The following is a 27,390-nucleotide window of genomic DNA, read 5'->3' on the forward strand; positions in this document are numbered from 1 at the left end:
TAAAACACAAAAAAAATGAAATGGTTCTTTAAAAAGTGACCAAAATATCCTTGAACTAAGCTTGAGAGTACATATGAGAGGTGTGCCTGTCACCGTGAAAGGTGCAGGCTGAAATGTGCTTGAGACGAAAGTGTGCCTGTCACTGTGTTAAAAACGAAGGTTGGATCCTACCTGGGATCAGAAGAATAGTGTTAACAGCCAGGTAATGCCTCAGCGCGTGGCTGCCTTCGAGTATAAATAAATAAGCGTCGGTCTTCCTGACTCGAGCTTGTAGGCGTTGCTAAGAAACCTTTGAGTGTGATGTCAGCGTCGATCTTCCTCACTCGAGCTTGTGGGCGTTGCTAGGAAACCTGCGTGTGATGTCAGCGAAGGAAGCCCTCCCTCGTTGCTAGGAGACAGCGCGTTGTAATCGCAATGTCTCCAATTACGAGAAAGTGGCCCAGAATGCCTTCGGAATAACACCGATATGCAGGAAGTAGTTAAAAATAAATGACCAATGAGGCTGGCAGCAGGAGCGTGAAAACGTAACAAGGCGGAGTCCCGTAGAAAACTGCTGCGCCCAAATCTCCGAAATATGCTGGTGGGTGTCAGACGCGTCGGTCCGTTCTTCTTCCTTGTCGCCAAATGAAGTAAGAGAGGATACGAAATTCTTCTTTTGAAGTATTTATTGTACAGGTCAATGACACCCACAGCCCGGCGCTCCCGCTGCATACCAGGATCTCCAGCAACTGCCTAACGTTGAAGGAATCCTCGTACGCATCGTTCGCAGCCAGACTGTAGAACCTCAGTTAAAAGAATACGAACCCTCGCGCACTAAGCACGAGAACATATACGCACATACCTCATACTACAGGAGCGCAGGCAAATTAAAAGGGCGGCCCGAGCCAGAGCTGAGCCATGGGTCGGACTTGGCCCTAAGAGTCCGTGCATGAAGATGAGTCTGTTTGGCATGTAACCACCCTAAAAACCACCCTTTTAGAGATGAAAATCAACATACGGCCTGTACCCAAACATAGGACATCCATACGTTTTATGCTTGGCATTCCTACAGAACTCTTAGAAAGGAGGATGAACTCAGGCGCCTGACTGTATGGTCTAATGGCGTCAACACGTTTGACGTTGGTTTTTCTAAAGCTTACAGTTTTATTATGCCTCTCTTAGTGAAGAATAACTAATTCATGACAACTTAAGACATCTCATCTTTCCCGTGCCTAATTTGTAAAACAAAATATTGAATTAAATTCGAAGGAATTTATTAAGCGCATGGCTACCCAATGGGCTTCCCAGCACCAAGGCACGTTAGGCACGGCTGGCAGATCTTAAGCAAATAGATGGATCTTAAGTTTTTTTCTAAAGCTGAATAGATTGTCATTTAATCTGAGAGAAGGAGGCAGGGCATTCCACAGCTTGGGGGGAAAGAAAAGCAAGAGAGAGCCCCCACACCTAGCCTTTTTCACCCTTGGGATGCAAAGGAGGCGCTGGCTGCTAGATCCGAGTGCTGTATTTGGCTGATAAGGGCTGGTCAGCTGACGGAGAATGTGAGGTCCCGTCTTATGTCTTGAGTGATGAACCATACACAGCGCTTTAAAAAGAATCCTCTTTCTAGTGGGCAGCCGATGTTGCCTGGTGAGTACCGGCGAGGCAGTCTGAAACTTGGGGTGACCCAAGAGGATTCGAGCCACGGCATTGCGAATTACCAGAAATCTTTTGATAACAGAGAGTGGACTCCCCAAATAGAGGGTGTTCCTGTAGTCAAGGCGAGATAGAATAAGGGCTTGGACCACCACTCACCGGACAGCGACAGCTAGCCATACAAGCGTTTTCCTGAGGGCTCGGAATAGGCCAGACAGTTGGAAGATAACTTCCAGGCACACATGGTGAGCTTGCTGTCAAGTGTGACACCCAGGCTTTTTACTTCTGCCTTGGGGGAGGGACGATTGTCCAAAGAGGAAGCCCCGCTAAGCTGGTTCCAGAGCAACGGGCTGTTGCAGACCACCCAGACCTCCGTTTTATCGCCATTTAACTTCAAACTTGCAGCCATCCAGTCAGCAACTTGCGGTAGGCAGACATTACGTTGCTGAGAGACCAGGGGCGTAACAAAGTCCCCCGCGTGCGAGAGGGCCCTGAGCTCCAGGGGGCCCCTTCAGCCCATTACCCTGTCAGATGAGCTCCTGAGTATGGTCGGAGGGGGCCCCCTTCATGTACTGTGCAGGTGGGCCCCCTCCAGTTTCGTTACGCCACTGTGAGAGACAATTGCTGTTTTGGGAGTTAGGGAGACAATAATTTGTGTGCTGTCCGCATGGGACACCATAGAGAAACCTGAGGAGCAGATTATGTCTGACAAAGGACGGACATACAGATTAAAAAGTGTCAGGGTCAAAGAGGAGCCTTGCAGAAAACCGTATTATAATGATGGGTGAGAAAAAGAAATGGCCCTTCGCTGACTTGAAAGTTACGATCATTTAAAAAAGAGGAGAGTGATTTTAATGACGACCCCATAATCCATGCCCTTTCCAACCTCTGCAATAAGATTGGGTATGAGACAGTGTCAAATGCTGTGCTTAGATCGAGAAGGATGACGGCAGCTGAGCCCCCAAGGGCGAGGACCATTTTTAGCTCCTCCATCACAGCAAGAAGTGTAGCTACCGTGCTACATCCTGGTCGGAATCCCGTTTGAGTAGGGAGTAAAATGTCATGAGCTTCCAGGATAATTGAGAGATGATTGTTAATGACATTTTCCAGGATTTTGCTGACTCTATGGAGGAGATAGGCCTATATCTCTCAGCTAGCTCTGGGTTCAGAGATGGCTTCTTCAACAGGGGTCTAATGCTCGCGTGCTTCCAGGGTATCCCGCCTCTGTCCAGGACAGGTTATGTATGTCAGTGAGAACTGAAACAATAGCCTTTCAGCAAAATGTCGAGGGGTCGGGGTCCAGTGGAGAGCCTAATTGATTGTTTTGGCTATGTTAGTCATTTCCATCAAGCTGACCTGAGGAAACGCAGGAAGTTCTTCATTGGTCCTAACAGCTGAGGTCTTATCGCTAATCTTGTTTTTGGGGTGGGAAGCCCCAGCAAGATGATCATAGATAAGTTTGGCTTTTGTAAGAAAGCAGTTAGCTAATAGGTCAATGCAAAACTCTTGGGGGGAGGGGGCATGAGCCCATACTCTGAGGTTTCAAAAACGAGGAATTGGAGGAACTTTCAATTCTCAGGGCAAAATCACCCATCTGGGCTTTCCCGATGGCATAATGATGCTCTTTTAGTGCTTTTTGTAAGTCCGTTTGCAGGTTTCAGTGTAGCTTCTCCTCCACTTCCTTTCCTTTCCTTTGCATTTTTTCTTCTGCTGAAAACCACAAGGCTTTTATTTGAGGCCTAGATTGTGTTGCTCAATCTCGGGGGGATTCGCTCATCTAGTGAGTTCTTTACCCAGTCACTGAAGACTGCATATGATGTAGAAACGTCGTCATGCACCTCGGGTATTGAATTAAGTAGAGTCTTCTCCCAGCTAGCTGTGTCTAGCTTAGACCATTGTCTAGTAGCCCTCGGCTGCCCGAATATAGGGGGTTTATTTCCCATTACTGGGATGGAAAAAGGGATAATAAAATGATCCGACCAGCACACAGGAAGGGGGCTCTTGCTGACATGCAGGAGATGTTAGTGAAAACTGGGTCCAGTAAATGTCCTTTTATATGAGTGGGGAATTTAGCTAACTGAGAAAGCTGCATAGCCAAAAGGCCATGTAAAAAGTTTACTGTCCTTTCACATTCACTGTTCCCTAGGTGCAAAATTAGGTCACCTAGTAGCGTGAAGTGTGCATACTGCAAACTGTTTGAGGTCAGAATCTCAGGCAACACATGTAATGATTTGGTAGCCGGCCCAGGGTGGCGATAGACCAGTAATGCAGAAAACAAAAAGGTAGGGGACAGTTCAATCTTGAATAAGAGGCTTCCACATCCCAGTATCAATATTGAAGTGTAGTTCACTTTGAGGTTTGGCTCTAAAAAAATCAAGGCTACCCCTCCGTCCACTTCGTCAACCTGATCACAGCTGCCGATAGAATTCTCCTGTGGGAGTGCCATTGCGATATCAGGTAGACAGTCATCTTTTAGCCAAGTTTCCGTAAGGAATAAAGCCTCTGGCTGCTTATCCTCCAGAATTGTGAAAATCTCAAGCTTATGTTTAGGAAGGGAGCTACTATTGACTAAAACACATGCCGATGAAGATCACTCTTATCCTGGAGATTATGCCCACTCGTGCTTTGACAAGTTCGTAGATCTATTACCTCCTTAGGCTCTAAATGTCCTAATGCTAGCTTACAGGCCCTGTATTTTGTGCCAGTGCCCTCATCAGGAGGCCACTGCAGTTTGCACCACCCATTGCCGCTGCCAGTGCAGCCAATGACAGAACCAACACAACTACGAACGATCACACTCCTACTAGTGGGACAGTTCAGACTATTCAAGGACCCCAAGGCTATAAGAATGGCTGGGGTGGTAGGCATTAGTCATTTTAATGTAAATTGAATTAATAAACAACTGTTGTTGTGATCATCTTTAAATAAGACAAACAGCGCCACCATGTGGCAGACTGTCATAAGTGCAGGTGTGAGGAATTAAAAGTGCCAGTGCTGAGCGCCGGAAACCACTGGTGTTGTAAATTAAGGCAGAGTGTGATTAAGCATTTACTGAAAACATTAGTGTTTCCCTTTTATCGTGTTTTCCTCATTATGTTGACCGAAGTCCGGACTCCATTTTGTATTGACATGCTGCCATGTGTCCACCACGAGGAGAGTCCGACCTCTGTGTTAGTTGCTCTTGTAATCTGCCTAGCAACAGGTTATAAATAGCTCTCCCTTGTCCGTCTGGCGCATGCCCAGACTTGACCACATCTGTTATAATTAGCTTTGCTTGACCATGTGTTTTCGCGGGCCCAAGGAGTGTGTTAGCTCCGCCCATGTATTGATTCGGTATCGAGAATGACCCTAAATGGTAATGTTCTTCAACTCTGTGGTATCCACCCACTCATGAGCCCCTTTGCTGTGTATAAAAGGGGACTGTGTATGCAAGTTCTTTGTGCTACTCCTTGCAATACTGAAGAGTGTTGTGTGGATTGTAGGACCACCCTTAAGGGTTAATAAACGTTGTTTTTGTACTTTGCAGTTTCCGTGCCAACTTCCTTATAGATTTCGTTACAGAAGAGCGAACCCTTGTCTCTTGCGGGCCTAGCTGGGGCTTGTATTCATCAATTGGCGCCCGTCACGTGGGGCTCATCGGCGACTCGGATGCTCGAAGGACTGGTCGCGACGAAGGTGAGGAGTTTGGCCAGGGACGTGATCACTGCCAGCGGCGTCTTAGCCTTGGCATCCCGAGGTTTTTCTTCCTTCCCTTCCGAGCTGACCATCTGGGTGGCGCCGGTCATCGACTGAGACCTCTTCTGTCGGTCCTGCCGTGAGAGCCGTTTGGGCGATTGTGGAGCTTGGCAGTTGGAACCTGGACTCTTGATTGGTAAGAACCGTTGTACGGTACTTGCTCCGAGTTTTGAAGCCTGGTCTGGCTATTTGAGTTTGATTGATGGTGACTAGTCATATTTTGAATTTGTCTTTGTGAAAATATATGCGTTGCAACACATATAGGCAGGTAATGTGGAGAAATTTCTCCGGAGCTGTGTAAACTTTGAACGGCGCAACGATTAAGTGCCATTTTTCTTGATAATACTGCATATTTTGCATTATTCCTAGCATGCCTGCTTTTAGCGCACTTCGTAAGTGGTGCTGCTGTCTTGGGAACCGGTTGAACCTCGAGGAATCTGCTCCAGCTCCCCCAGAGGGGACTCCTAATAGGGATATGTACGTGAAGCATGGTCTTTCTTCCATAATGTACAGCACGTTATGGAGGAAATATACTAGGAAGGATCCTGAGTTGCGATGGCCTTTGTATGGATCGTTTGATATACGTAAGATTGAGTATGTGGAACAGTGTATGTGTAAGCGACGTGCTCGTCAGGATATGTTTGAGTGTGTGCGATTATGGGTGAAGGAAGTGCGTGAGCGAGAGAAACGTGAGAAAGCGCTGTTTGATAAGGAGCAGCGAAAGAATGATCATATGCGAGCGCAGGAAGCGAAGCGTCGGGAGGACAAAGAGCAAACGGACAGACAAGAGAAAGAGCGTAGGCTACAAGTTTCGGGTCAATATGTTGTTCGTCAGCCGCTTTATCCTGTCCTTAATAATCCTGATGACGATTTTTATTTACTAGATCGCTCTCCGCCCCCTTATGTTGGCGCATCTGCTCCACGGCCGCAAGATTCTGGCCCGGCTCCGGGTAAGGTCGACACACGGTCCATGTTATCGGCCGAGCATATGGCTGAGCTTCGGAAACTTTCCCTCCGTGCACTTAAGGGCAAGATGTCTATGGATGAGTTGTTCCATGCTTGGGGGTCGTGGCAAGATAGAGAGAGGGTGTATTTTCTGTCTCATTTTTCAGAAGAAGTAATTGCAGCTTTCCGAAAATATTCTAGTGTCTTTGAGCCTGACGACGTGTCTTCGGATGCCGGAGCATTACGTAATGGTGTTTTTTCTCCCCCTAAGGCTTCTGAGGCGGCTCGGCGGCTGTTCGCTTTGCGGGACGAGGTACTGGCCCTTAGAGAGAAAGCACGTCAACAAACGGAGGAGGAGAAGCAGTCGGATTCGTCTGCAGCAGGGGGCCACCCATCCGCCTCCCAGTCAGATAAGGATGACATAGTGCATGCTAAACCAATGCGAGAGGCGGCGCCTTTGTATGTTCCTCCTAAGGGAGCGGGGACTAGCTCGGATGTTAACTCCGCCGATGCAAGGGGATATTTTGTATATAACTGGGTTTATACTCCATGGCATAGGGCCGATGTTATGGCATTAAAGAATGCGCTGCCTGACCCCCGCAAGAATCCAGCGGCCTTCTATGAAGAAGTCGAGGGGGCCTTGAATTCTTGCATTATGACCTTGGCGGATATAGACCTGTTCTTTGGCCTTATCCTACCGCCGGATACGTGGCGCTCTGTCCGGAAGGTAGATGATGCGGTTGCCTTTAAGGCCCGGTGGTCTGACCTTGAGGATGAGGATAGGGAACGGAAGCCCGCACAAAAACCACCCCAGAATATTTTAGATCTCCCTGCGGCTATTGTGGCTAAGCTGAAGACGATTATCCCCCCTAAAAAGATTGACTGGAATATGTTAGCAGCATGTAAACAGAAAGTTGACGAGTCAGTCGCGGACTTCTTTACGCGTTTCGAGGAAACGTTCCATGATTTTAGTGGCCAGTCGCTTACTGACGACACGGGCCGCCACCTTTTCGCGGACAAATATGTGGCTAATCTGCTGCCAGCAGTTGCGGCCCGGTTAAAAGCGAGTGAGAGTTCTTGGTCCTCCGCGACACCGACGGCCCTTCTGACCATTGCCCAGTATTATGAGCGTCAGGAGCACGAGGCGAAGGGCCAGGAGGAGAAGAAATCGAAAGATCTTAAAACCAAAGTGATGTTAGCACAAGTATATGGCCCGCCCCGCCGGGGTAATAATAATAGGGGAAGGGGCGGATCTTATGGTCCCCCTTCGGGCCGACCTGATTTGAATAGGAACCAGTGTGCGTATTGCAAGCAGTTGGGCCATTGGGCCAGGGATTGCCCAGCGTTGCGTGCTTCGCGTCAGGGGCACACTCCGGGTGGACCGAGAGGTAGAGGGGGCTTCTCGAACTTTAGAGGGAATTCCAACGATAATGTCCGTTTCGATACTGCTGGACAGCACCGAGATAGCTCAAATGTTTTCGATCGCCAGCACCAGTATCATGTATCGGACAGCGATCGATTGGGATATCACGATTCTCAGCATGCATAGGAATGCGTTGGATGGGGGTCCGAATCAGTTGAGGTGCCGGTCGATCAGACGGGTCCTTATGTATCGGCTGAGGTTTTAGGTTCTACTGATCAGTTCCTAGTGGATACAGGAGCGACACGTAGTGCATTGTCTAGGTACTTGGTTCCGGGGGCTCCCCCATCCGGCTCAATAGTTACATCGGTAGGGTTTGACGGTACACTTTCCCGAAGCCCTCTTTCACAGCCCCTTGCATTTAAAGTTGATTGTTTTTCTGCGCCTTGTCCGTTTCTGCTTGCTCCGTACACACCGGATAACATTATGGGCCTTGATATGTTAAAGTACTTTAGGGCTACAATCCGCTGCTCCCCTGAGGGTGTGAGGGTGATTTTAAATGACAACTACCCCCGATCTGGACGGATGTGTACGATCTCAGAGGATGCGTTGTTGGCTACCCTCCCCCGAACTTTATGGGCGACATCGGACACAGATGTCAGACAAATGGTGATTCCCCCGGTCCACATTAGTGTCCAGGAGGGGGCGGTACTACCGCGCCTCCCCCAGTATCGTATTTCCCAGGAGGGCGAGGAAGCTCTCATACAGATTGTGCAAGACCTGATCGCAGTAGGAGTAGTGGAAGAAGTTCCCTATAATATCTGTAACAGTCCGATTCTCCCTATTCTGAAAAAGGACACGGATGCAAAGGTTTATCGGTTCATAATTGATTTGAGGGAGGTGAACAAGATCGTGATACCTCAGTATCCGGTGGTTTCCGATATCACGACGTTGCTTACCTTGGTCCCGCCTACGGCGACCATGTTCTCAGTGATTGATTTGAAAAATGCCTTCTTTTCTATTCCCATTCACCCTGATAGCCGATTTCTTTTTGGGTTCACATTAAACAATAGATCTTATCGTTTTTGTAGAATTCCCCAGGGCTATACAGAAAGCCCTAGTATTTATAGTCAGGCTTTGAAGCGACAGTTGGATTCCTTTGCCTTACTCGAGGGGGTCGCCCTCATCCAATATGTCGATGACATCCTGTTGGCGGCTGACACCCTGGAGTTGTGCGAGAAAAGTACGATAGCCTTACTTTCCTTTTTAGCATCCCACAATCACAAGGTCTCTAGGAAGAAATTGCAATTCTGTAGACCAAAGGTGACTTATTTGGGTCACCTTTTGTCTAAGGAGGGGCGTGCACTCACACCAGATCGTATACAAGTAATTTTGGACACACCAAGGCCATCCACGCAGAAGGATGTGCGTGCATTTTTGGGTCTTGTTTCTTTTTGTAGACAGTGGATATTGGGGTTTTCACACATAGCTAAGCCATTACTAGCGCTCTTGACAAAAGACACGCCCATCCCGATCCCCTGGTCAGATGAGTGTGACGCTGCTTTTCAGCAATTGAGACAGGCCCTTTGTTCAGCACCAGTGTTAGGGACCCCTGATTATGCAAAACCCTTTTCGTTGTATGTGCATGAGAAAGATGGATGTGCATTATCAGTCTTAGTGCAGATGCACGGCGACAAGCAGCGCCCTTGTGCATACTTTTCGGCTGTGCTTGATCCTGTCGCCCGAGCATTACCAGGGTGTTTTCGCTCGGTTGCGGCGACAGCTGTGTCAATACGGCAGAGTGAAGGAATTGTATTGTCCCATAAACTATTGGTGTTAGTTCCCCACGCTGTTGATGCCCTGCTTAATCAAACAAAGACGCAGCATTTGACCAGTGCCCGCTTAACGGGATATGAGTTGACGCTTTTAGCTCCTCATATTACGATAAAAAGGTGCGTGACATTAAACCCGGCCACATTGTTGCCATACCCCGAGACCCAGCCTGAGGCACAGAAAGCGCATGATTGTATTCTTGTGACTGAGGAACAAACAAAGGGTCGTATTGATCTCCAGGATACGCCCTTTTCAGATGTAGATGGAGAGTTGTGGGTGGATGGATCATGCCTGAAGCTACCAGATGGTACGACTTCAGCAGCGTATGCAATTACCACGTTACAGACGATAGTGGAGACAGCACGCATACCACAGAAATCAGCTCAAGCAGCGGAACTGATAGCGTTAACACGAGCGTGTGAGCTCAGTACAGGATTGTGTGTGAATGTTTACACAGACAGCCGCTATGCCTTCGGAGTAGCGCACGATTTCGGCCTACTCTGGAAGGAGAGAGGGTTTCTAACGTCACATGGGGTACAGATAATGCATGGGGAGTTAGTTCACAACCTTTTAACTGCATTGACATACCCAAAGAAAATTGCCATTGTTAAGTGTAGTGCCCATAGGAAAGTGGTTGATAAGGTTGGAGAAGGAAATGCGTTAGCGGATCGAGTAGCACGGAGACTGCGATGCAGCCCGATACTACGGCCATGTATGTAGTGAAGTCACAGGTGGAGAGATGGCATGATGCGAAGGAGCAAGTGCGAGAAATACAAAAGACCGCTTCTGACAAAGAGCGGGAACAATGGGTTAGCGAAGGAGAACTGGATGACGAGGGTTGCTGGAGAAATAAGCAGATGGATAGATGGAAGTTACCCACGGCTTTCGTACAACCTATGGTTCAGATGGCACATGGGCTAGCACATGTTGGAGCTTCCGCAATTGTGAAATTGCTTACCCAAGTCTGGGAGCATCCAGAGATTGCTAGCACAGCAAAGAGGGTGGTGCAGACCTGTATGATCTGTCTGAAGTATAACCCAGGGAAAGGTACGCGAACTCCAGCAGGAGGATTTGCGACACCCACTGCACCCTTTGAGGTTCTGCAGATGTATTACATCCAGCTTGAGCGCTGTAACAATTTGAAGTATGTTCTAGTAGTGGTTTGCGCCTTCAGTAAATGGGTTGAGGCGTACCCTGCGAAAGACAATACTGCAATGACTACAGCGAAGCTATTGCTGAAAGAGTTTTTCCCCCGATACGGCGTCTGTAGACTTCTGTGGAGTGATAACGGCCCTCACTTTGTAGCAGATGTTATAAAGTATGTCTTGAAGGGCCTAGGCATCACCCAGAAGTTCCACGCCGTGTTCCATCCTCAGTCTGCAGGACTAGTCGAGAAGTATAATGGTACACTGAAGCTTAAGATCGCCAAAATTCAAGCTTCAACATCTTTGACTTGGCCAGACGCCTTGCCACTGGCGTTATTGTCAATTAGGTCGGTGCCACACTCTCGAACCGGCCTTACACCTTATGAGATTGTATTTGGACGCCCAATGAATATTTGGGGTCCACCAAGGCCTAAGGCTGTGTATGATGTACCTTGTGTGATGATGAGTGATTATCTGGCACAGTTAACGGATAACTTGGTTTCCATTCATCAACAGGTCCGAGAAGCGCTCCCTGATCGGTCTACCGGTGAAGGACATGGTCTCCGGCCTGGGGATCATGTCATGCTGAAGGTCTTCGACAGGACGAACAGTTTGGAGCCGAGATGGGTCGGACCTGAGCAAGTCCTTCTTGCAACGAGGACGGCAGTGCGAGTCTCGAACAGGAAGAATTGGATCCATTCCTTGCACTGTCGAAAGGTACCGCCCGGATTGGTGGAGTCTGCCGTGCTGACCGATCAACGAGACATCCTAGCAGCAGAGACAGGCTGTGCTGCAGAGCCAAACGACACTGAGGAGCTCTTTCCGGACCATACGACTTCTGGAGGAAGGCGATATCATCTGCGACCAAGGAAGTGAGGTTCCCAGTACCGGGACATACTGTCAGAACGGCCCTTGGGTTAGTGAAACGGAGAGCCAATGAGGCAAGGGGGGGGGATCAGCCCTGCATTAGTGTAGCGACACCCGTCTTGGCCCGCTGGTGAAGAAATCAACCGCTGCCCAAGGGGAAGAGTTCTGACAGACTTTTTAGTTTCAGGAAGATATCAGGGTATTGTTTCCTTTGACATGGAGAAGAAGAAAATTCTTTGTGCGTTGGGGTTCATGCTAACAGTAGCCATCGTTGGTATAACCACATGGTTTGTGGAGGAGGCAACTCCTGCTCGAGAGACACTTGTGTTGACGACTCCAGTGCCTGCGGAGCACTACTTTTACACATTGCCATATCAAGAGTTGAAGCATCGTCAGTCTTATTTGAATAACACTTTCATTCAGATGCTGCATCACACCCACGTTGCTACAAATGCTACGAACTGTTGGATATGTGGGATGATGCCAGCCCATCAGAAGAAAGGAGGTACGCCATTCATACCACTTCCTTTCTCTCACAATGGCTCCTGTAGAGCATGGTACACTCTGTTGTTTGCCACTCGAAAACCGACAGTGGGACGATTGCTTTTCAGACTTAATAAAGAATGCCATCAGGACAAGAATGGATATCCACAAGCGAATGGGACAATTTGGGAATGGGAAGAATACCGACCGGACAATGAATCCATCCCCTATATCTTCACGAACACCAGAGACACTGTGGGGAAGGACAAATTTGTCATTCAAGTAGCACAAGCCCAAGCGGACCTGTGTGTCCAGAGTGTGGGTTTTATCCCTGTTGGTGTCAGTGATTGTATAACTGTGTTAAACATTGATGGGTTAAATAACAGCACCTTCCTAGCATCCCATAATACCTACTTTGTATGCGGAAATAAAGGCTATTACCGTTTGCCGGCTGGGTGGTCTGGGGTATGCTATGTATCATTCCTATTACCTCCTGTATTTTTAGCACCCGCGTCATATCATAAGGATTTAAAACTGTTGAATAATGTGACTGTAAATAGATATAAACGTACTCTATCAATTGACGAGGTGGATCAAACAGATACCAGTTTGCAACAGTATATTGATTTTAATTTAGGATTGTTCTTCTTTGTTGGAGCCGCTTTGAATAGTAGGAAGATCCGAAGATTAACAAGAGTGGTAGAAGCTGTGACTAATCAGACTGCTGCTGCTCTTGGGAATCTTACGGAAGAATTACAGATTACCAGAATTGTTGCATTGCAGAACCGTATGGTATTGGATGTAATGCTAGCTGATCGAGGAGGAGCCTGTAAAATTATTGGAAGTAGCTGCTGTGTGTTCATTCCTGATCATACGCCATCCGTTTATAACGCCATTAATAAGCTGCATAAAATAGCAGCTGAAATCCACACAGAAAACGGCACTTGGTCCTTTTCTGGATCGTTTTGGGCATTGGTCACTGCCTGGGGATGGAAGGTCCTAACTGGTCTCTGCATTATTATAGCAATTCTGTTCTTCCTCTGTATGTGTATTCAATGTGGACCATTGTGTTGTTCCGTATGTATTTCATTCTGCATTCCAGATAAGAAAGCTATCGCCGATGTTGCCCGCCAGAAGGGTCTAGCTAAAGAGGTTAAAGGAATGATGATAATTGACATATACGATGATTATTCTTGGAAGCCAGATGTCTTCAGTAAATGCTGAAAGGGTCGTCTGTTGTAAATTAAGGCAGAGTGTGATTAAGCATTTACTGAAAACATTAGTGTTTCCCTTTTATCGTGTTTTCCTCATTATGTTGACCGAAGTCCGGACTCCATTTTGTATTGACATGCTGCCATGTGTCCACCACGAGGAGAGTCCGACCTCTGTGTTAGTTGCTCTTGTAATCTGCCTAGCAACAGGTTATAAATAGCTCTCCCTTGTCCGTCTGGCGCATGCCCAGACTTGACCACATCTGTTATAATTAGCTTTGCTTGACCATGTGTTTTCGCGGGCCCAAGGAGTGTGTTAGCTCCGCCCATGTATTGATTCGGTATCGAGAATGACCCTAAATGGTAATGTTCTTCAACTCTGTGGTATCCACCCACTCATGAGCCCCTTTGCTGTGTATAAAAGGGGACTGTGTATGCAAGTTCTTTGTGCTACTCCTTGCAATACTGAAGAGTGTTGTGTGGATTGTAGGACCACCCTTAAGGGTTAATAAACGTTGTTTTTGTACTTTGCAGTTTCCGTGCCAACTTCCTTATAGATTTCGTTACAGAAGAGCGAACCCTTGTCTCTTGCGGGCCTAGCTGGGGCTTGTATTCATCAATGGCTCTAATTAAGTACTGCCTCTTATGTGTGTGGATATCAGCATCTGCGCAGAGATGGAGGGCTTCATCTGAGCATAAACGAAGGCTCCCTTTAACAACCCACGTCAAAGTACGCATCACCTAGAGGTCCTCTTCTGTGAGCAAATATCTTCACGCTTTCACAAAATGTAGCAACTATACATTTTCTCGTTCTGTTCTACAGAATCAACAGAGGAGTGGGAGGAAACGTACAGTCGGCTTCTTTGCCAAGCATTCCCATTGAACTGTGTTTTTTAAATTACTGTTTTTTGTTTCAAACTTATAAATACAATGTTGCTTACATTATGCAGGTTGCTATAACAAACAGAAACTTTATATTAACAATCTGGAAACCTAAGGAGTCCTTCCTTGTAATGCCTTAGTACTAGCATTAGCAAACTCATTTTCAATATTTCTATTCTGCTTTCTTAAAACCTCCCCATTAATCTCCCACCCACTCTGCGCCCCACTCACAGCTTTCCTCACTATAAATCTTACCCTGAGTTCTGTTCAGAGAATCACTGCTTTCTGAACACAATGAACTACAGAAACTCCACCGCTGCTCACAACTTCTCACGCCACCAAGGACTCACAGCTAGATGATGTAATTGATGAAAGGCTCTTATAAGCACAGGTACCGGGGTAGTTCCTTGATGCTCAGGAGGTAGATGCATAGCATTGTTCCAGGGATGCTTTACAATGAAAACAGCCATCTTTCAATAATTATTGTTCCACAATACTGAAAACACCCTTGAGACAATTTTGTTCCCTGTTGCTATGTTCTTGATTTCGGAAATGCGCAGGATCCGGTTAGAGGGGACAGTAATTCCTAAGTTGGTGCATAAGATTTGAGTTTTTTGACCAGGAGACCATGTGGGGGCAAGTGGATCCCCTAATGGACCGGGTATAAAGCTTTGGAGGTCTATCTCTTAGCCGCACATTTCCTGCAGTGGTCTGTTATCATTGGCCAGAGGAAGCCCAGAACTACAGACCAGCACAGGAGGTATATGGCAAACTTGCGGAGTCCTAGCAGTACTCTAACTTTGACATTTTACAGATGTTGCGTGAGATTTGCTGGGATTCCTACAGGAAAGCTGTCTCTAAACTGCGCTTACCTGTTTTTCAATTGTGCGATTGTCATTGACTATTAGACCTAAATTTTAAGCCCCCGTAACAAATTTCAGGCATGAGCCCATAGAAATCTGAGAGAATTTGGCATGTCAAGGCAGGGCGTTAGTAGTCCTTGTCTTGTGGTTGGATTTAACAGGTTGAGCAGTGAAGGTCATCAGGCATTCCCTCAATCATTTACATGTGTAACAAAATATGTATTCCTCCCCGTCACTGCTTTCACATCAGTTAAAGAGGTCATTAGAACCAGGTGCTACAAAACATGTGCACGTGAGGACTGGTTTATCCAGGATAGAAATTCAGAATCCTCGTCAGTTTGGTCTGGAGCATTTAGGTTTACGGCAACACATCATCCCCTGGTCAAACTGTATCTGTGACTGTCTCAGACAAAGAGTCCTTGCCGCTCATCCATTCAGGAAGGGTTGTGCAGCCATCTTTAAAGTCCATCGTTCCATATTGAGAAAGAGAATTTACAAAAGGAGAAAGTCCCGTGATCTGCAGGACGTCGGTCTGTAAGGTAGAGCTCATAATTCTATCATTTTGGTGAATTTTCTCATGAGAAAACACCTACTCTCTGAAGGAACACGGCTGCATGACTCAAGTTTGTGAATAGTGCCGGAATGAACCACAAGACTTCTGAACAATGACTTCTGGGTAGATGAGACCAAAGTGCAGTTGTGCGGCTGTAATGTACAACGTGTTTGGCAAAACCCAAACAATGCATATGTCCACAAGAACCTCATACCGACCATCAAGCGTGGTGGCGGTTTGTGGCAGGACCTGGACACCTCGCCATCACTCAGTCCATCGTGAGTTCTACTCTCTAATACTGCCCTCTAGGCGACAATGGGGATCATCTGTTCAGGAGCTAACACTTAGCGGAAAGCGGATCATGCAGAAGAACAAGGATCCAAAAACACAACGCAACAGGAGCTCTACAACTGAACGGCAGATAAAGAGAATCGGGATTGTGGAATGGCCAAGTCAAAGTCCAGACCTCAAATATAGGGAGATATTGTGGTGGAATCTAAAACGAGCTGTGCATAAATGAAGGCCCTCAAACATCACCCATTGTAAGAACTTTTGTAAGGAGGAGTGGGACAAAATTCTGAACAGGCTGTGTGGGAGACCAACAAACTCTTAAAGGAAAGTTACTGCTGCTAAAGGGGGTTCCATGCCTTACTGACACACGGGGTGCACCTACTTTTTCACACAAGCCTACTGAGTGTTGGCTGACTGACTAATAAATAGTGACAAACTGAGGATTAGGTGTAGGCCAGACACATCTTAACATGTAGAACAATATAATCTCACGAGGAGGCGTACTTTCTCTTTAACAAAGAATCCCTAGACCTCAGGTACCCATATACCGACTACCATTCATCCGTCCCTCACCTAATGAGAGGTAATAGGACTAGCAGCATTTGGCTCATACAGACTGCATCACACGTGACAATGACATTTCCCATATCCAGAGTGAGGAATGGATATTTTGAATAATCATGGTACCAAATGTTTTGTCAGGCATCCAGTTAGGTCATAAGAGCATACATGGTTTTCCGATATGGAGTAATAGTCCGGTCCTGGGTACCGTGTCAGATTCAAAAGCATTAACATGTTTCCCATGTTCCCCTTCAGAACCTCCTCGAAAACCAAAGGATTTTCTTGTAAATATATCTGAAAACATGTACTGTATGATGCCAGGTAAAGGGGATGGAAATGTATTGTTACAAGGAAAGCTTGAGAAAGGAGTGAGCAATGCTTTTTGCACCACAACAGCGGGTACCTCAAAGCTCTGCATTTCTACGACTGTACATTTTACCTGTTCGTTTGTGACTCCTGGTGGCAAAGTTCCATGCTTGTAATCCTCCAGCAGCTGGACAGCTTCCTTGAGGCGACTCTGCAAACAGAAGCAGGATTGGGATTAGGAGTTGAGAATCATGAAACAAGGTCAAATGTGCCTTTAGGATATGAATCCAATGGTAGAAATGGAGCATTTTTGATACTTGAAAAAAAAAACTGCTGGCCGCGACAATTCATGCGTTAAAACTTCTACACCAACATCTGGAGCATCTCAAGCCAAAGTGTGAAAAATTGGACCATGCTTCCTGAAGAAGTTGCTCTCAAATTTTCCATGGAACTTTAACATCTAAGATGACAGACTGCCTAAAGAACTTCCTTATGAAGCAAGAAAATCCACAATCTGCAGCTATCGATCAGGCTTCCACTCACTGGGGCATCACACCTCAATTCTGGTAAGTAGTTCTCGTTTCTCTTGTTATCATAAACCATTCCTCATCTGTTGATGAGACTGTCATGACTTTGTGATCAAGCCAGAGACAGATCTTCTGAATAAACATGGACTATGTAAATTAGTTCCCCTTAAATTCAATGTATATGAATAAATTTGAAATGGGTATCCTGAAAACCATCAATCCTGCAACTACATTGGGCATCCCTGTCTTTTTTTGTGTTCATGCTCCTAAAGCTAAGCCAGTACACAAATGTTTGCCTCTTTGTGTGTGGATGCGCCATTGTTATTGCCTCTTTCTTTTGCAAAAGGGAAGCGACCTCTAGATGTCAACAATATTCTGGTTCATCATCCTGCTTCGAAAAATTGAATCCTTGCTAGTTGAAGTCCGAAGAGTCACAAGTCGCTTTTTTGCTGATACGAAACATGCTACATTGACACCCTATGCAAGGGGCAATCCATATGTAAGTACGGTAGGACCTCTACCTCTTGCCATTGTGACCGGCCTATCTCCCTTTTCTATTTTATTTTTAATTTTCTATTATACCTTTCTCTTTTGAGGTCAGTATGCATAGCACAGGCAGAGAGCACACAGCATCCACACGTGGTTAAACATAACAATAATGTTTTAACTGCAAATAAACACAATTTATCATAAGAAGGTCCAAGAGGTCCCGGAACATGGCTGAAATCCAGTGACAAGGGCCCTCACAACCTTTGGGGTGGCATTGTGTGCCCAGTAGGAGATCAGTAATTGTGCCATCCTGCAGTTGGTGACTTGGGAATGGGGGTAGGAATGGCCACATCACCTGAGACATGATCTGGGGTAGTTGGGAGGCACAGGCAAGACAAAGTGGGTGGCCTTTGTCTCGCTGAGGGGGGCAGTTCATTGGCCTCTTAGCAGCATTATTCATCCGGCTGTCATGTCGGACATTACAGGGTCCCCCAAAATGTGCCTGGTGGTTGGGCCTCCTCCAGGTAGAGGTCACCCCGTACGCACTTCAAAGGCTGTACAGTAGGGAGCCGATACAAACTAGTTAAGTATTGTGAGTCGAACTCAGTTCAGTAAGACATCCAGCTTACGAGGTAGGCGTATGGGTAAGGAACTCAGGCCAAACAGTGGTGAGGACAAGGGTCCAAGTGTCCTGGAGAAAGTCTCTCCAAGTGCTCAAGAACATGTGAAAGTGATCGGTGAGTCTGGAGATAATAAGTTTGTTTGCAGCCACCTTGTACAGATCTTGGAGCCACTCGGACGATGGCCATGCGGACGATCTTCAAAGTCTCAGGATGCAGATCTTGCCTGAGGCCAGCGCTGTGGCTAACCATCTTGATTGCAGGTTTGTGATGGTTGGACATTGTGCAAAGTCATGGAAGCGATCGGTTTGAGCTTTCAGCACCCCTGCGATGGGTACCATTTGTCTGATTATAGTTGTGACGTAGGACCAGTAGGTCCTAAGAGCAGCGCAATCCCAGAGCAGATGGATGATGTCACCCTCCAGAGAGAAGCATCTCCACACGTTGCAGTAGGGAGCAGGGAAGATCTACAGAGTCGAAGGGGCGACCAGTGCCACCTTCAAATCTATGTTCCTTTTCAACTAGGAAACAAAGATTGTCACAAAGTTATTCAAGCATCTGCTTCGATCCTTTACATAATTTACCTGATCAAAATGCCACTTAGAGCTGACTAAACCTATATCGCCTTTACAATGGTCTTGATCAGGCTGACACTTCACAAGGATCTTTGGCGGTATGGTAGGAGCGATTGAAGAGCGCTGCACTTCATTTTTGGTTCCTCGTTCCTGTCCTGCTCTACTTCACGCTACTACAGCAGCCCGAGTGAACGGGCTCCTATGCAACATTTTTCGACGGGCCAGGGTACGAGGCAGGGCAGCCGCTTGTCCCTGATTTTTTGTTCCCTCTGAAGTTCAAGCCTCTGTCTTGCTGATGAAGCAGGATCTCTCAGTCCGGGATACTGTTGTGATAACAATACAGAGGACAGGATATCCCTCTATGTCGATGATGTACTTTTATTTATTTGGACCCATGGCCCACGATATCCTGACTCCACTCTATATTCAAGGGTTATGAATGATGGAGTTTAGTATACACTGGGACAAATTGACTTTGTTCCTGTTACATGATTGGTGAGAGGGGCCCCTCGCGAGATATCACTGTATTACTGATTTATCAGGACTTAGACATAGGTACCAATATTGTCAGGGACTGCAAGCAATTTAACCATAACCTGATGGTGCCATTAGACTGATTCAAAGAGGAAGATGCACAGTAGAGAAAAGATTTTTGAGCAACTGTTGTTGAAGGAAGTTGAACAGAAGGTCCCTGATAACAGCTCAACTGACAGGCAGGGTTTCAGGCAGGGCACTCAACACTTATCCTTTCACTTGATTGTATCAAATGTAAAGCTATCTGTCCAAATGGGCTAAGCATTTGTTTTCTATTTTAAATCTGTATTTGGTGGAGCACCAGTTATAATGGCCGAAGATGGCGTAGTGGAGCCAACCTCCAGGGCTGTTGAAGCTTGTAGTGGCTCTACACTCCCGACACATGGTCTCAGGTCAAGGGTGGCCATGGAGAGGAGCGAACAGCTAGGGTGAATGGCCTTAAGCCGGAATACCTACTGCTACCCATGGATGTCATTTAGGGGTCGCTAGGGAGCAGCTGTGACCCCTGGCATGCCTTTTGTGGCCCCCACAGTGTCTTTGCAACTCCTGGCCTCAGAGGTGGCAAAATCAGTGCCAGGAACACAGGCAGCTGTCCTTATGGACGTCGGCTGGGGCTTGGCTCTGTCTTCGGTCATTTTTTCTATTACACCAATAGTGAATCATATTACATTTTTCACTATGAGTATAAAAAATACCGTACAATTAGCTGGAAAAAAAATACCGTACAATTAGCTGGAAAAGGACCTTCTCTGGCAGCTGAAGTGAATAAAAGATGCTTTTAAATGTATGCTGTGCGCATGCTTGCGGGTGAAAGTGTGTTTACATGAGAGAGAGTGTGAATGTGTGTTTATGTGTAAACGTGAGCGAGTGAAAGTGAAGGGCAATGGGTGTGTGAAGTCACTTCCGCTACCCCTGGTATTTTGGTGAATTGATGTGCATGCTGCTACCTGCAGTTCTCCCTGTCCAAGCACAGCCTTCCCTACGCATTACTGAATCTAAGAGTGACCCTCCAGAATGAACGGACACAGGATGCAAAGATATTTAGGAGTCAGTGCCAATGATGGATGAACTATGAATGATCATGGTGTTTCACGGAGATTTAACGGCGTCGTCTGGTCAAATTTAGTGGGTCCTTTATTGAAAGGCCTATCTGATGGCTTTCCAGGTGTATTCCAGGAGAGGGGAGCCCGGACTTTAAAATATTTGAAGGTCCCACGCTACGGGGATCCCCAAGTGTGAACATTGTTGTACTCAATTCGCTGTGGCTAGGGTTGGGCTTGTGCTCCCTTGCGCTTTTAAACAAGGTGGTAAGCATACACGTCATATCTTCGTTAACTAGCGGAGACAATTAGTCATTTGATGGTAATTGCAAGCTGGACTGATACAAGAACAAAATAGATTTTGACTTAAGGATAAGGCAGGAATTTAAGACTTTAGGATGAGGACACTTTGATGATAAAGCAAATGGCCCTTGAGGGGAAAATTGAGAAACTTTCTATTGATGTGAATTTGCTATGAGTGAACCTGAGCCAGGTGGCAGATAGAGTTCATATGGTGGAAGGGGTGAAGACAGTGGAGGAAAGGGGAGGACGCTGAAAACCGCTCCCACCGCAACAGTTTGTGCTTCATGGGATTTCCAGAACAGGTGGAGGGCACTAATGCTAAGGCCTTCCTGAAGCGGTGGATTCGGAAAGAGCTGGAACCTGAGGAATTGTTTCCTCTGTTTGCGATAGAGCCGGTGCACAGGGCCTTGGGGCCTTTACACCCCCTTGATGTGCTCCCAAGGGCCCTGACAGCATGGATATTACATCATAAGGACATGTACTGTATACTCGCAGCTGCCAGAATAGAGACTGAGCACTCATTTGAGAACCACGCTATAGCCATAAATACAGACTACACCAGGTGCAGCTCATATACTATGTGGAACCATTGCCAAAACGTAGGGCACTGGACCTCTGCTACATGCTTCTTTTCCCAGTGCATTTGAAGGTTATAGCCAGGGGAAGAGCCACTTGTTCTAGCAGCTTGAGTAAGTGTGGCCTGGCTGGAAATGTGGGGCAAGGTGGAGCCTCGGCATGTGGGATCGTCCTGCTTCCAGTCAAGAGGCCCGGAATGGAAGGAAGCCTGGAGGAGGCGGTGCCACAGGACTGGGTTTTGCGGGACCGTTCAACAGCTGGATCATGATCAGCAGGGAGGGCACAAAGGGTAGGGTGGATAAATCCTCATTGGAGGACCCTGGGAAGCCCACTGACTGCCCAGAGCCCATGTCGGGAGTTGATAGACGTACCATTGTGAGGTCGACAACGCAAAGCAAACTACCTGACACAGATGTATAACATCTCCATGGTTTACTCGTAGCCATGGTCTCCCGTGGGGCCATTAGTAAGTGGTGTGTATACAGTTTCCGGAGACTGGGTGAGGGAGAGCATGTATACTACACTGGTTAATGTACAACTGCATGACAGGGGATTGAGGAGTGAACTACCTCCTTGACTGCACTCCCCCAGACAGAGCGGACTTGGTGTGTGATCTTCACTGTTCGTATAAGGGGGTCGAGGCTGGCGGTCATTGTACTGGTTTGGGGCACCCTGCTTGGGAATGACCCAGGCTTGTCAATCGCTGCCCGCAAGTTCTTTATATTTTATCTTTCGCAATGAAGTTTTACGGGGGATCAGAGATAGCCGAGAGGGTGGGGGAGGGTGGACACATGCACGTTCATTTCACGAATATGTGCGAGTTGGTGTTACACTTTGGGGGATTAATGGTTGGGGTGGGTCATGGCTTCTGTCTGTGGGGCGGGAGTAGGGAGTTCTGGGAAATATTTTGTGGTTCAGCATTTGTTGAGGTTGGGGTTTCACGTGTGGCCATAAGAACTGTGGAAGGACACATACACTGACAACATCGCAGCGGGTAGGGTTCCTTCAAGGTTAGGAGTGAGCTGAACAAACGCATTGCTCTCTTTGAGTGCTGTCGCCAAACAGGAGTAAATTGTTAATAACTTGGAATGTTCAAGGGCTTAACAGCTGCCTCAAGAGTACAGAGTTTATTCCTACCTTTGCAGATATAAGAATCAGACAGCAAACCTACCAGCTCAAGACAGAGGCCACACGATTGGGTAAACGCTGGTGGTGCATATGTATGCTGCCTCGTACTCCAACTACACACACAGGGTGGTGACATGGAGTGCAGCCAGGGTGCCGTTTTTAGAATGAATGGTGGTGACAGATCCTTGGGTAGGTTTGTGATTGTAATTGGTGTATTGGATGGATTTATACCTGCCTTCTGAAAACCTATGTCAGAACGTGGATAATCACCTTTTCCTTCGCTGCCATCATGAGATTAATTGCATCCCATAGGGAGATGAGGCTCACTTGGGCACGTGATTTTAACTGCATCCTGAACTGGCAATTGGACAAACACCCCCAAGACCAGGCCTTTAGCTCAATATGGAGTCAACGTTGCAGGGGTAATGGGTAATGGCTGAATTGCACTTTCTGAAGATCTGGAGCCACCAACACCCAGGGGATAAAGTATACTCCTTTCAGTCTCTTGTGCATGGGGGCTACAGTAGGCTAGATTATGTGCTATGGGGCAGAAAATATGTATACGTACTCTGCATATCTTAATCAATATATATCTCCGTGGGGAGGCAGTATCCTGGAGAGGCAGTCATCTTGACAGTTGTTTGACTATAGACACTCCTTCCCACCGCGTTCAGAGGCTCATGGGGTATTTTCCCTTTTAAATAAAACATATATTTAATAGCATACCTATTGGGGTATCGTATACAGTGCATGCTTATTTATTGACACGTACTTCACGTAGTATCATCTACTTGTACATACACTTCTTATTCTTACCTTTGAAATATATATTCGAGTGTAGAAGGGATCCTTTTGGTCCTGACGAAGAAGCCAGGGGAGGGCTTCGAAACATGTTGACGACATAGGAGTAACTGCTCATTATAGCACTGTATATCCACCTCATTCCCCACTTTTAATAACACAAGCCCAACGGAATATTAAAGTTTTTTCTTCCCAATGGGACAGGTGTTTTTTTAACTTATAATCACTCCTTCACTCACTCCTGACCCTTCCACTCAAATTCCTACACTACACATAGTTTTGTTTAAAACAAATCTGTGCTCCCGCGTAGTCGCAGGTCGTCGCACGCCCCGTCCTGCAGCGGGGCGGGAAGACCCCTACAATGAAGCATGACACCAAGGGCCCTTTTGGTGTGTGAGGGGTATTTTAACAAAGCTGTGTGCTTCCCATCACTGTAGGAAACACACTTGATCTGGGAGAACACAATTATACATCCATTCTGGGGTGGATCCTTTTTGTTTCTCATATACTGACTTGAGGAGGACGTACCCACCTCATTTTGATCTAGGAGCATTACCTCTTCACTCCCTATTTTGATTATTTACATATACTGACTCTACGGCAGCCCTGAAATTGTGGCTAGGGATCAGATAAATGAAGCCGACACTAAATATTTGCAGATGGGGTTTGCCCAGAAATATGGCGCCCCATGGGAGGCTTTGGAGCAGTATCTTTTGAGTCAGGGCTGCCACACCTCACGACTGACCAGCCTTAGTCCCTAGACCACTTTAACGGGGAGAACTCAAGGATACAGTGACTGAGATGTCACAGGGCAAAATGCTGGGAGCGGATGGGCTCCCAGTCAAGCTATACGAGGTGCTGCCTTCCTCATTGTTAAAGAGACTGCTGGAAGTCTTTGTGGAGGCAGGGAAAAGGGGTGTCCTCCGGCTCTCCTTGAGGGAAGCAGGGTTATCCTCATTCCTAAGAAGGGTAAAGATCTGTCAGAACTGGCCACTTGCTCTTATAGGCCATCATGGATGTTGAACTTGGATGGTAATTTACTGTGTAAGTTTCTATAAAGAGTGGCAGACGCCATAGGAAGAAGCGCTGGAACTCTCTGAAGGATCCCACTTGCTGCGTGAACTCAGCGCTGTTGACAGGCAGAGTACGGTAAGCTTCCTGGGCTTCTGGAGGGGAGGTCTGACTCGAAGACCTTCTTACTCCTATTTATGTTACTTTCCCAGAATGACAAAACTATGTAGCTGGGGCAGCTGATCATTCCTGGAATCTATTTTGTGGACATTACATATACTTTGAGTACCCTTTGTATTGCTCAGGGAACAGAGACCTCCAGCCTTTCCTTTGTCCTCCTTGAGTGTCTTGTGCATTCTGTCCTGGTGCTGGAGTTGGCCTTATCATTTGAATTAAAGGGTGTGTGGCAGAGGGTATGTATGGAGATCGATAGCGCTTACCTACCGTTAGGGTTTTGATGTTAGCAGTGTGTGTGATATCTCATTGTGCTTGCCTTATAGGTGTATGTGTCTTCCCTACGGAAAGAGAAATATCTTACCGGAGAAAGAGAGGAAGGGTCCACCTCAGGGGAAGTCTTGTTTATGGTATGTCTGGTACACTAGTGAGACTTATATGAGAGTATCCAGACAGTTATGCAGTATTAATCCTTTGTTTATGTTGTTACAGGTCTCCCTTTTCCACCGCTGTTCTCACCTCAATACGTTTTGGCCCCTTGCCTGTCGCGGGTACTTGGGCCTCCCACATGAGTGAGGCATCGTTTTTATCGGGAGACCTGGGGGAACGCTGGGTGGTAGGAAATTTATGTCAGCCCGGTGATGTCACAACTTTCCCTCACAAAAATGTGTGAAAAAAGTGATTTTTTCAGCTAAATTTGAGGTTTGAAGGGCATTCTGGGTAAGGAAACGTTGGGGGATCCACGCAAGCCATACCTCCCTGGAAGCCCCCAGGTGTCTAGTTTTCAGAAATGTGTGGGAGTGGTAAGTTTCCCTAGGTGGCCGCCGAGCACCGGGCCAAAAACCCAGGGGACCACCCTTGCAAAACCAGGTCGTTTTGAGATAGGCAATTTTGATGTCGCCTCAATACGTTTTGGGCCCTTGCCTGTCATAGGTACTTGGGCCTCCCACACGAGTAAGGCACCGTTCTTATCGTGAGACCTGGCGGAACATTAGGTAGTAGGAAATTTGTGTCAGCCCCATAATGCCACAATTTTCCCACACAAAAATGTGTGAAAAAAAATTATTTTTTTCAGCTAAAATTGAGGTTTGCAGGGATTCTAGGTAATGAAACGTTGGGGGATCCACGCAAGCCATACCTCCCTGGAATCCCCCGGGTGCCTAGTTTTCAGAAATGTGTGGGTTTGGTAGATTTCCCTAGGTGGCCGCCGAGCACCAGGCCAAAAACCCAGGGTACCCCCGTTGTAAAACCAGGTAGTTTTGTGATAGGCAATTTTGATGTTGCCTCACTACGTTTTGGGCCCTTGCCTGTCGCGGGTACTTGTGCCTCCCACACGAGTGAGGCACCATTTTTATCGGGAGACCTGGGGAAACGCTGGGTGGTAGGAAATTTGTGTCAGCCCGGTGATGCCACAACTTTCAAAAACAAAAATGTGTGAAAAAAGTGATTTTTTTAAGCTAAAATTAAGGTTTGCAGGGCATTCAGGGTAAGGAAACGTTGGGGGATTCACGCAAGCCATACCTCTCTGGAAGCCCCCGGGTGTCTAGTTTTCAGAAATGTGTGGGTTTGGTAGGTTTCCCTAGGTGGCCGCCGAGCACCGGGCCAAAAACCCAGGGGACCCCCTTGCAAAACCAGGTCGTTTTGAAATAGGCAACTTTGATGTCGCCTCAAAACGTTTTAGGCCCTTGCCTGTCACAAGTACTTGTGCCTCCCACACATGTGAGGCACTGTTTTTATCAGGAGACCCGGGGGAACACTGGGTGGTAGGAAATTTGTGTCAGCCCGGTGATGCCACATCTTTCCCACAAAAATGTGTGGAAAAAGTGATTTTTTTCAGCTAAAATTGAGGTTTGCAGGGGATTCTGGGTAAGGAAACGTTGGGGGATCCACGCAAGCCATACCTCCCTGGAATCCCCCGGGTACCTAGTTTTCAGAAATGTGTGGGTTTGGTAGGTTTCCCTAAGTGGCCGCCGAGCACCGGGCCAAAAACCCAGGGTACCCCCGTTGCAAAACCAGGTCGCTTTGTGATAGGCAATTTTGATGTTGCATCACTAAGTTTTGGGCCCTTGCCTGTCGTGGGTACTTGTGCCTCCCACACGTGTGAGGCGCCGTTTTTATTGGGAGACCCGGGGGAACACTGGGTGGTAGGAAATTTGTGTCAGCCCGGTGATGCCACAACTTTCCCACACAAAAATGTGTGAAAAATGATTTTTTACAGCTAACATTGAGGTTTGAAGGGCATTCTGGGTAAGGAAACATTGCGGGACCCACGCAAGCCATACCTCTCTGGAAGCCCCTGGGAGTCTAGTTTTCATAAATGTGTGGATTTGGTAGGTTTCCCAAGGTGCCGGCAGAGCTAGGGTACAAAAACTACAGGTACGCACTTTGCCAAAAAAGGGTAATTTTTCACTGTGAAATTGAGCTGTGTCCACGTTGTGTTTTGTGCCGTTTCCTGTCGCGGCCACTAGGCCGACCCACACAAGTGAGGTACCATTTTTCTCGGAAGACTTTGGGGAACGTGGGGTGGGTGGGAATTTGTGGATCCACGCAGATTCCACAACTTTCCACAACAGAAATGTGGGGAAAATGTGTTTTTTTAAAACAATTTTTAGGTTTGCAAGGGATTCTGGGTAACATTAACTGGTGGGAGGCAGTCAAGTCCCCCCATCCTGGATTCCCCTGGATATCAAGTTTTAAAAAATGTATAGGTTTGCTAGGTTTCCCTAGGCGCCAGCAGAGCTATGGTTCAAAAACTACAGCTAGACACTTTGCCAAAAAAGGGTCATTTTTCACTGCAAACTTTAGGTGTGTCCGCGTTGTGTTTTGCGCCGTTTCCTGTCGCGGGCACTAGGCTGACCCACACAAGTGAGGTACCATTTTTCTCGGAAGACTTTGGGGAACGTGGGGTGGGTGGAAGTGTGTGGATCCACGCAGATTCCAGAACT

At 47.0% G+C, this 27,390-nt stretch overlaps 1 protein-coding gene across 4 annotated transcripts in view; it reads right to left on the reverse strand.

Moving 5' to 3' along the window:
• Positions 1 to 27,390, reverse strand: part of SFXN5 (sideroflexin 5) — a 1,315,749-nt gene that overhangs the window by 940,509 nt on the left and 347,850 nt on the right. For all 4 annotated transcript variants that reach the window (XM_085642762.1, XM_085642761.1, XM_085642760.1 and 1 more), the window contains exon 3: positions 16,801 to 16,878. In XM_085642762.1, the coding sequence (XP_085498888.1) occupies positions 16,801 to 16,878 (78 nt within the window). The remainder of the gene's footprint in view (positions 1 to 16,800; positions 16,879 to 27,390) is intronic.

This window comes from Triturus cristatus, chromosome 2_2, assembly GCF_964204655.1.
Source record: "Triturus cristatus chromosome 2_2, aTriCri1.1, whole genome shotgun sequence".
In the NCBI taxonomy this organism is placed as follows: domain Eukaryota; kingdom Metazoa; phylum Chordata; class Amphibia; order Caudata; family Salamandridae; genus Triturus; species Triturus cristatus.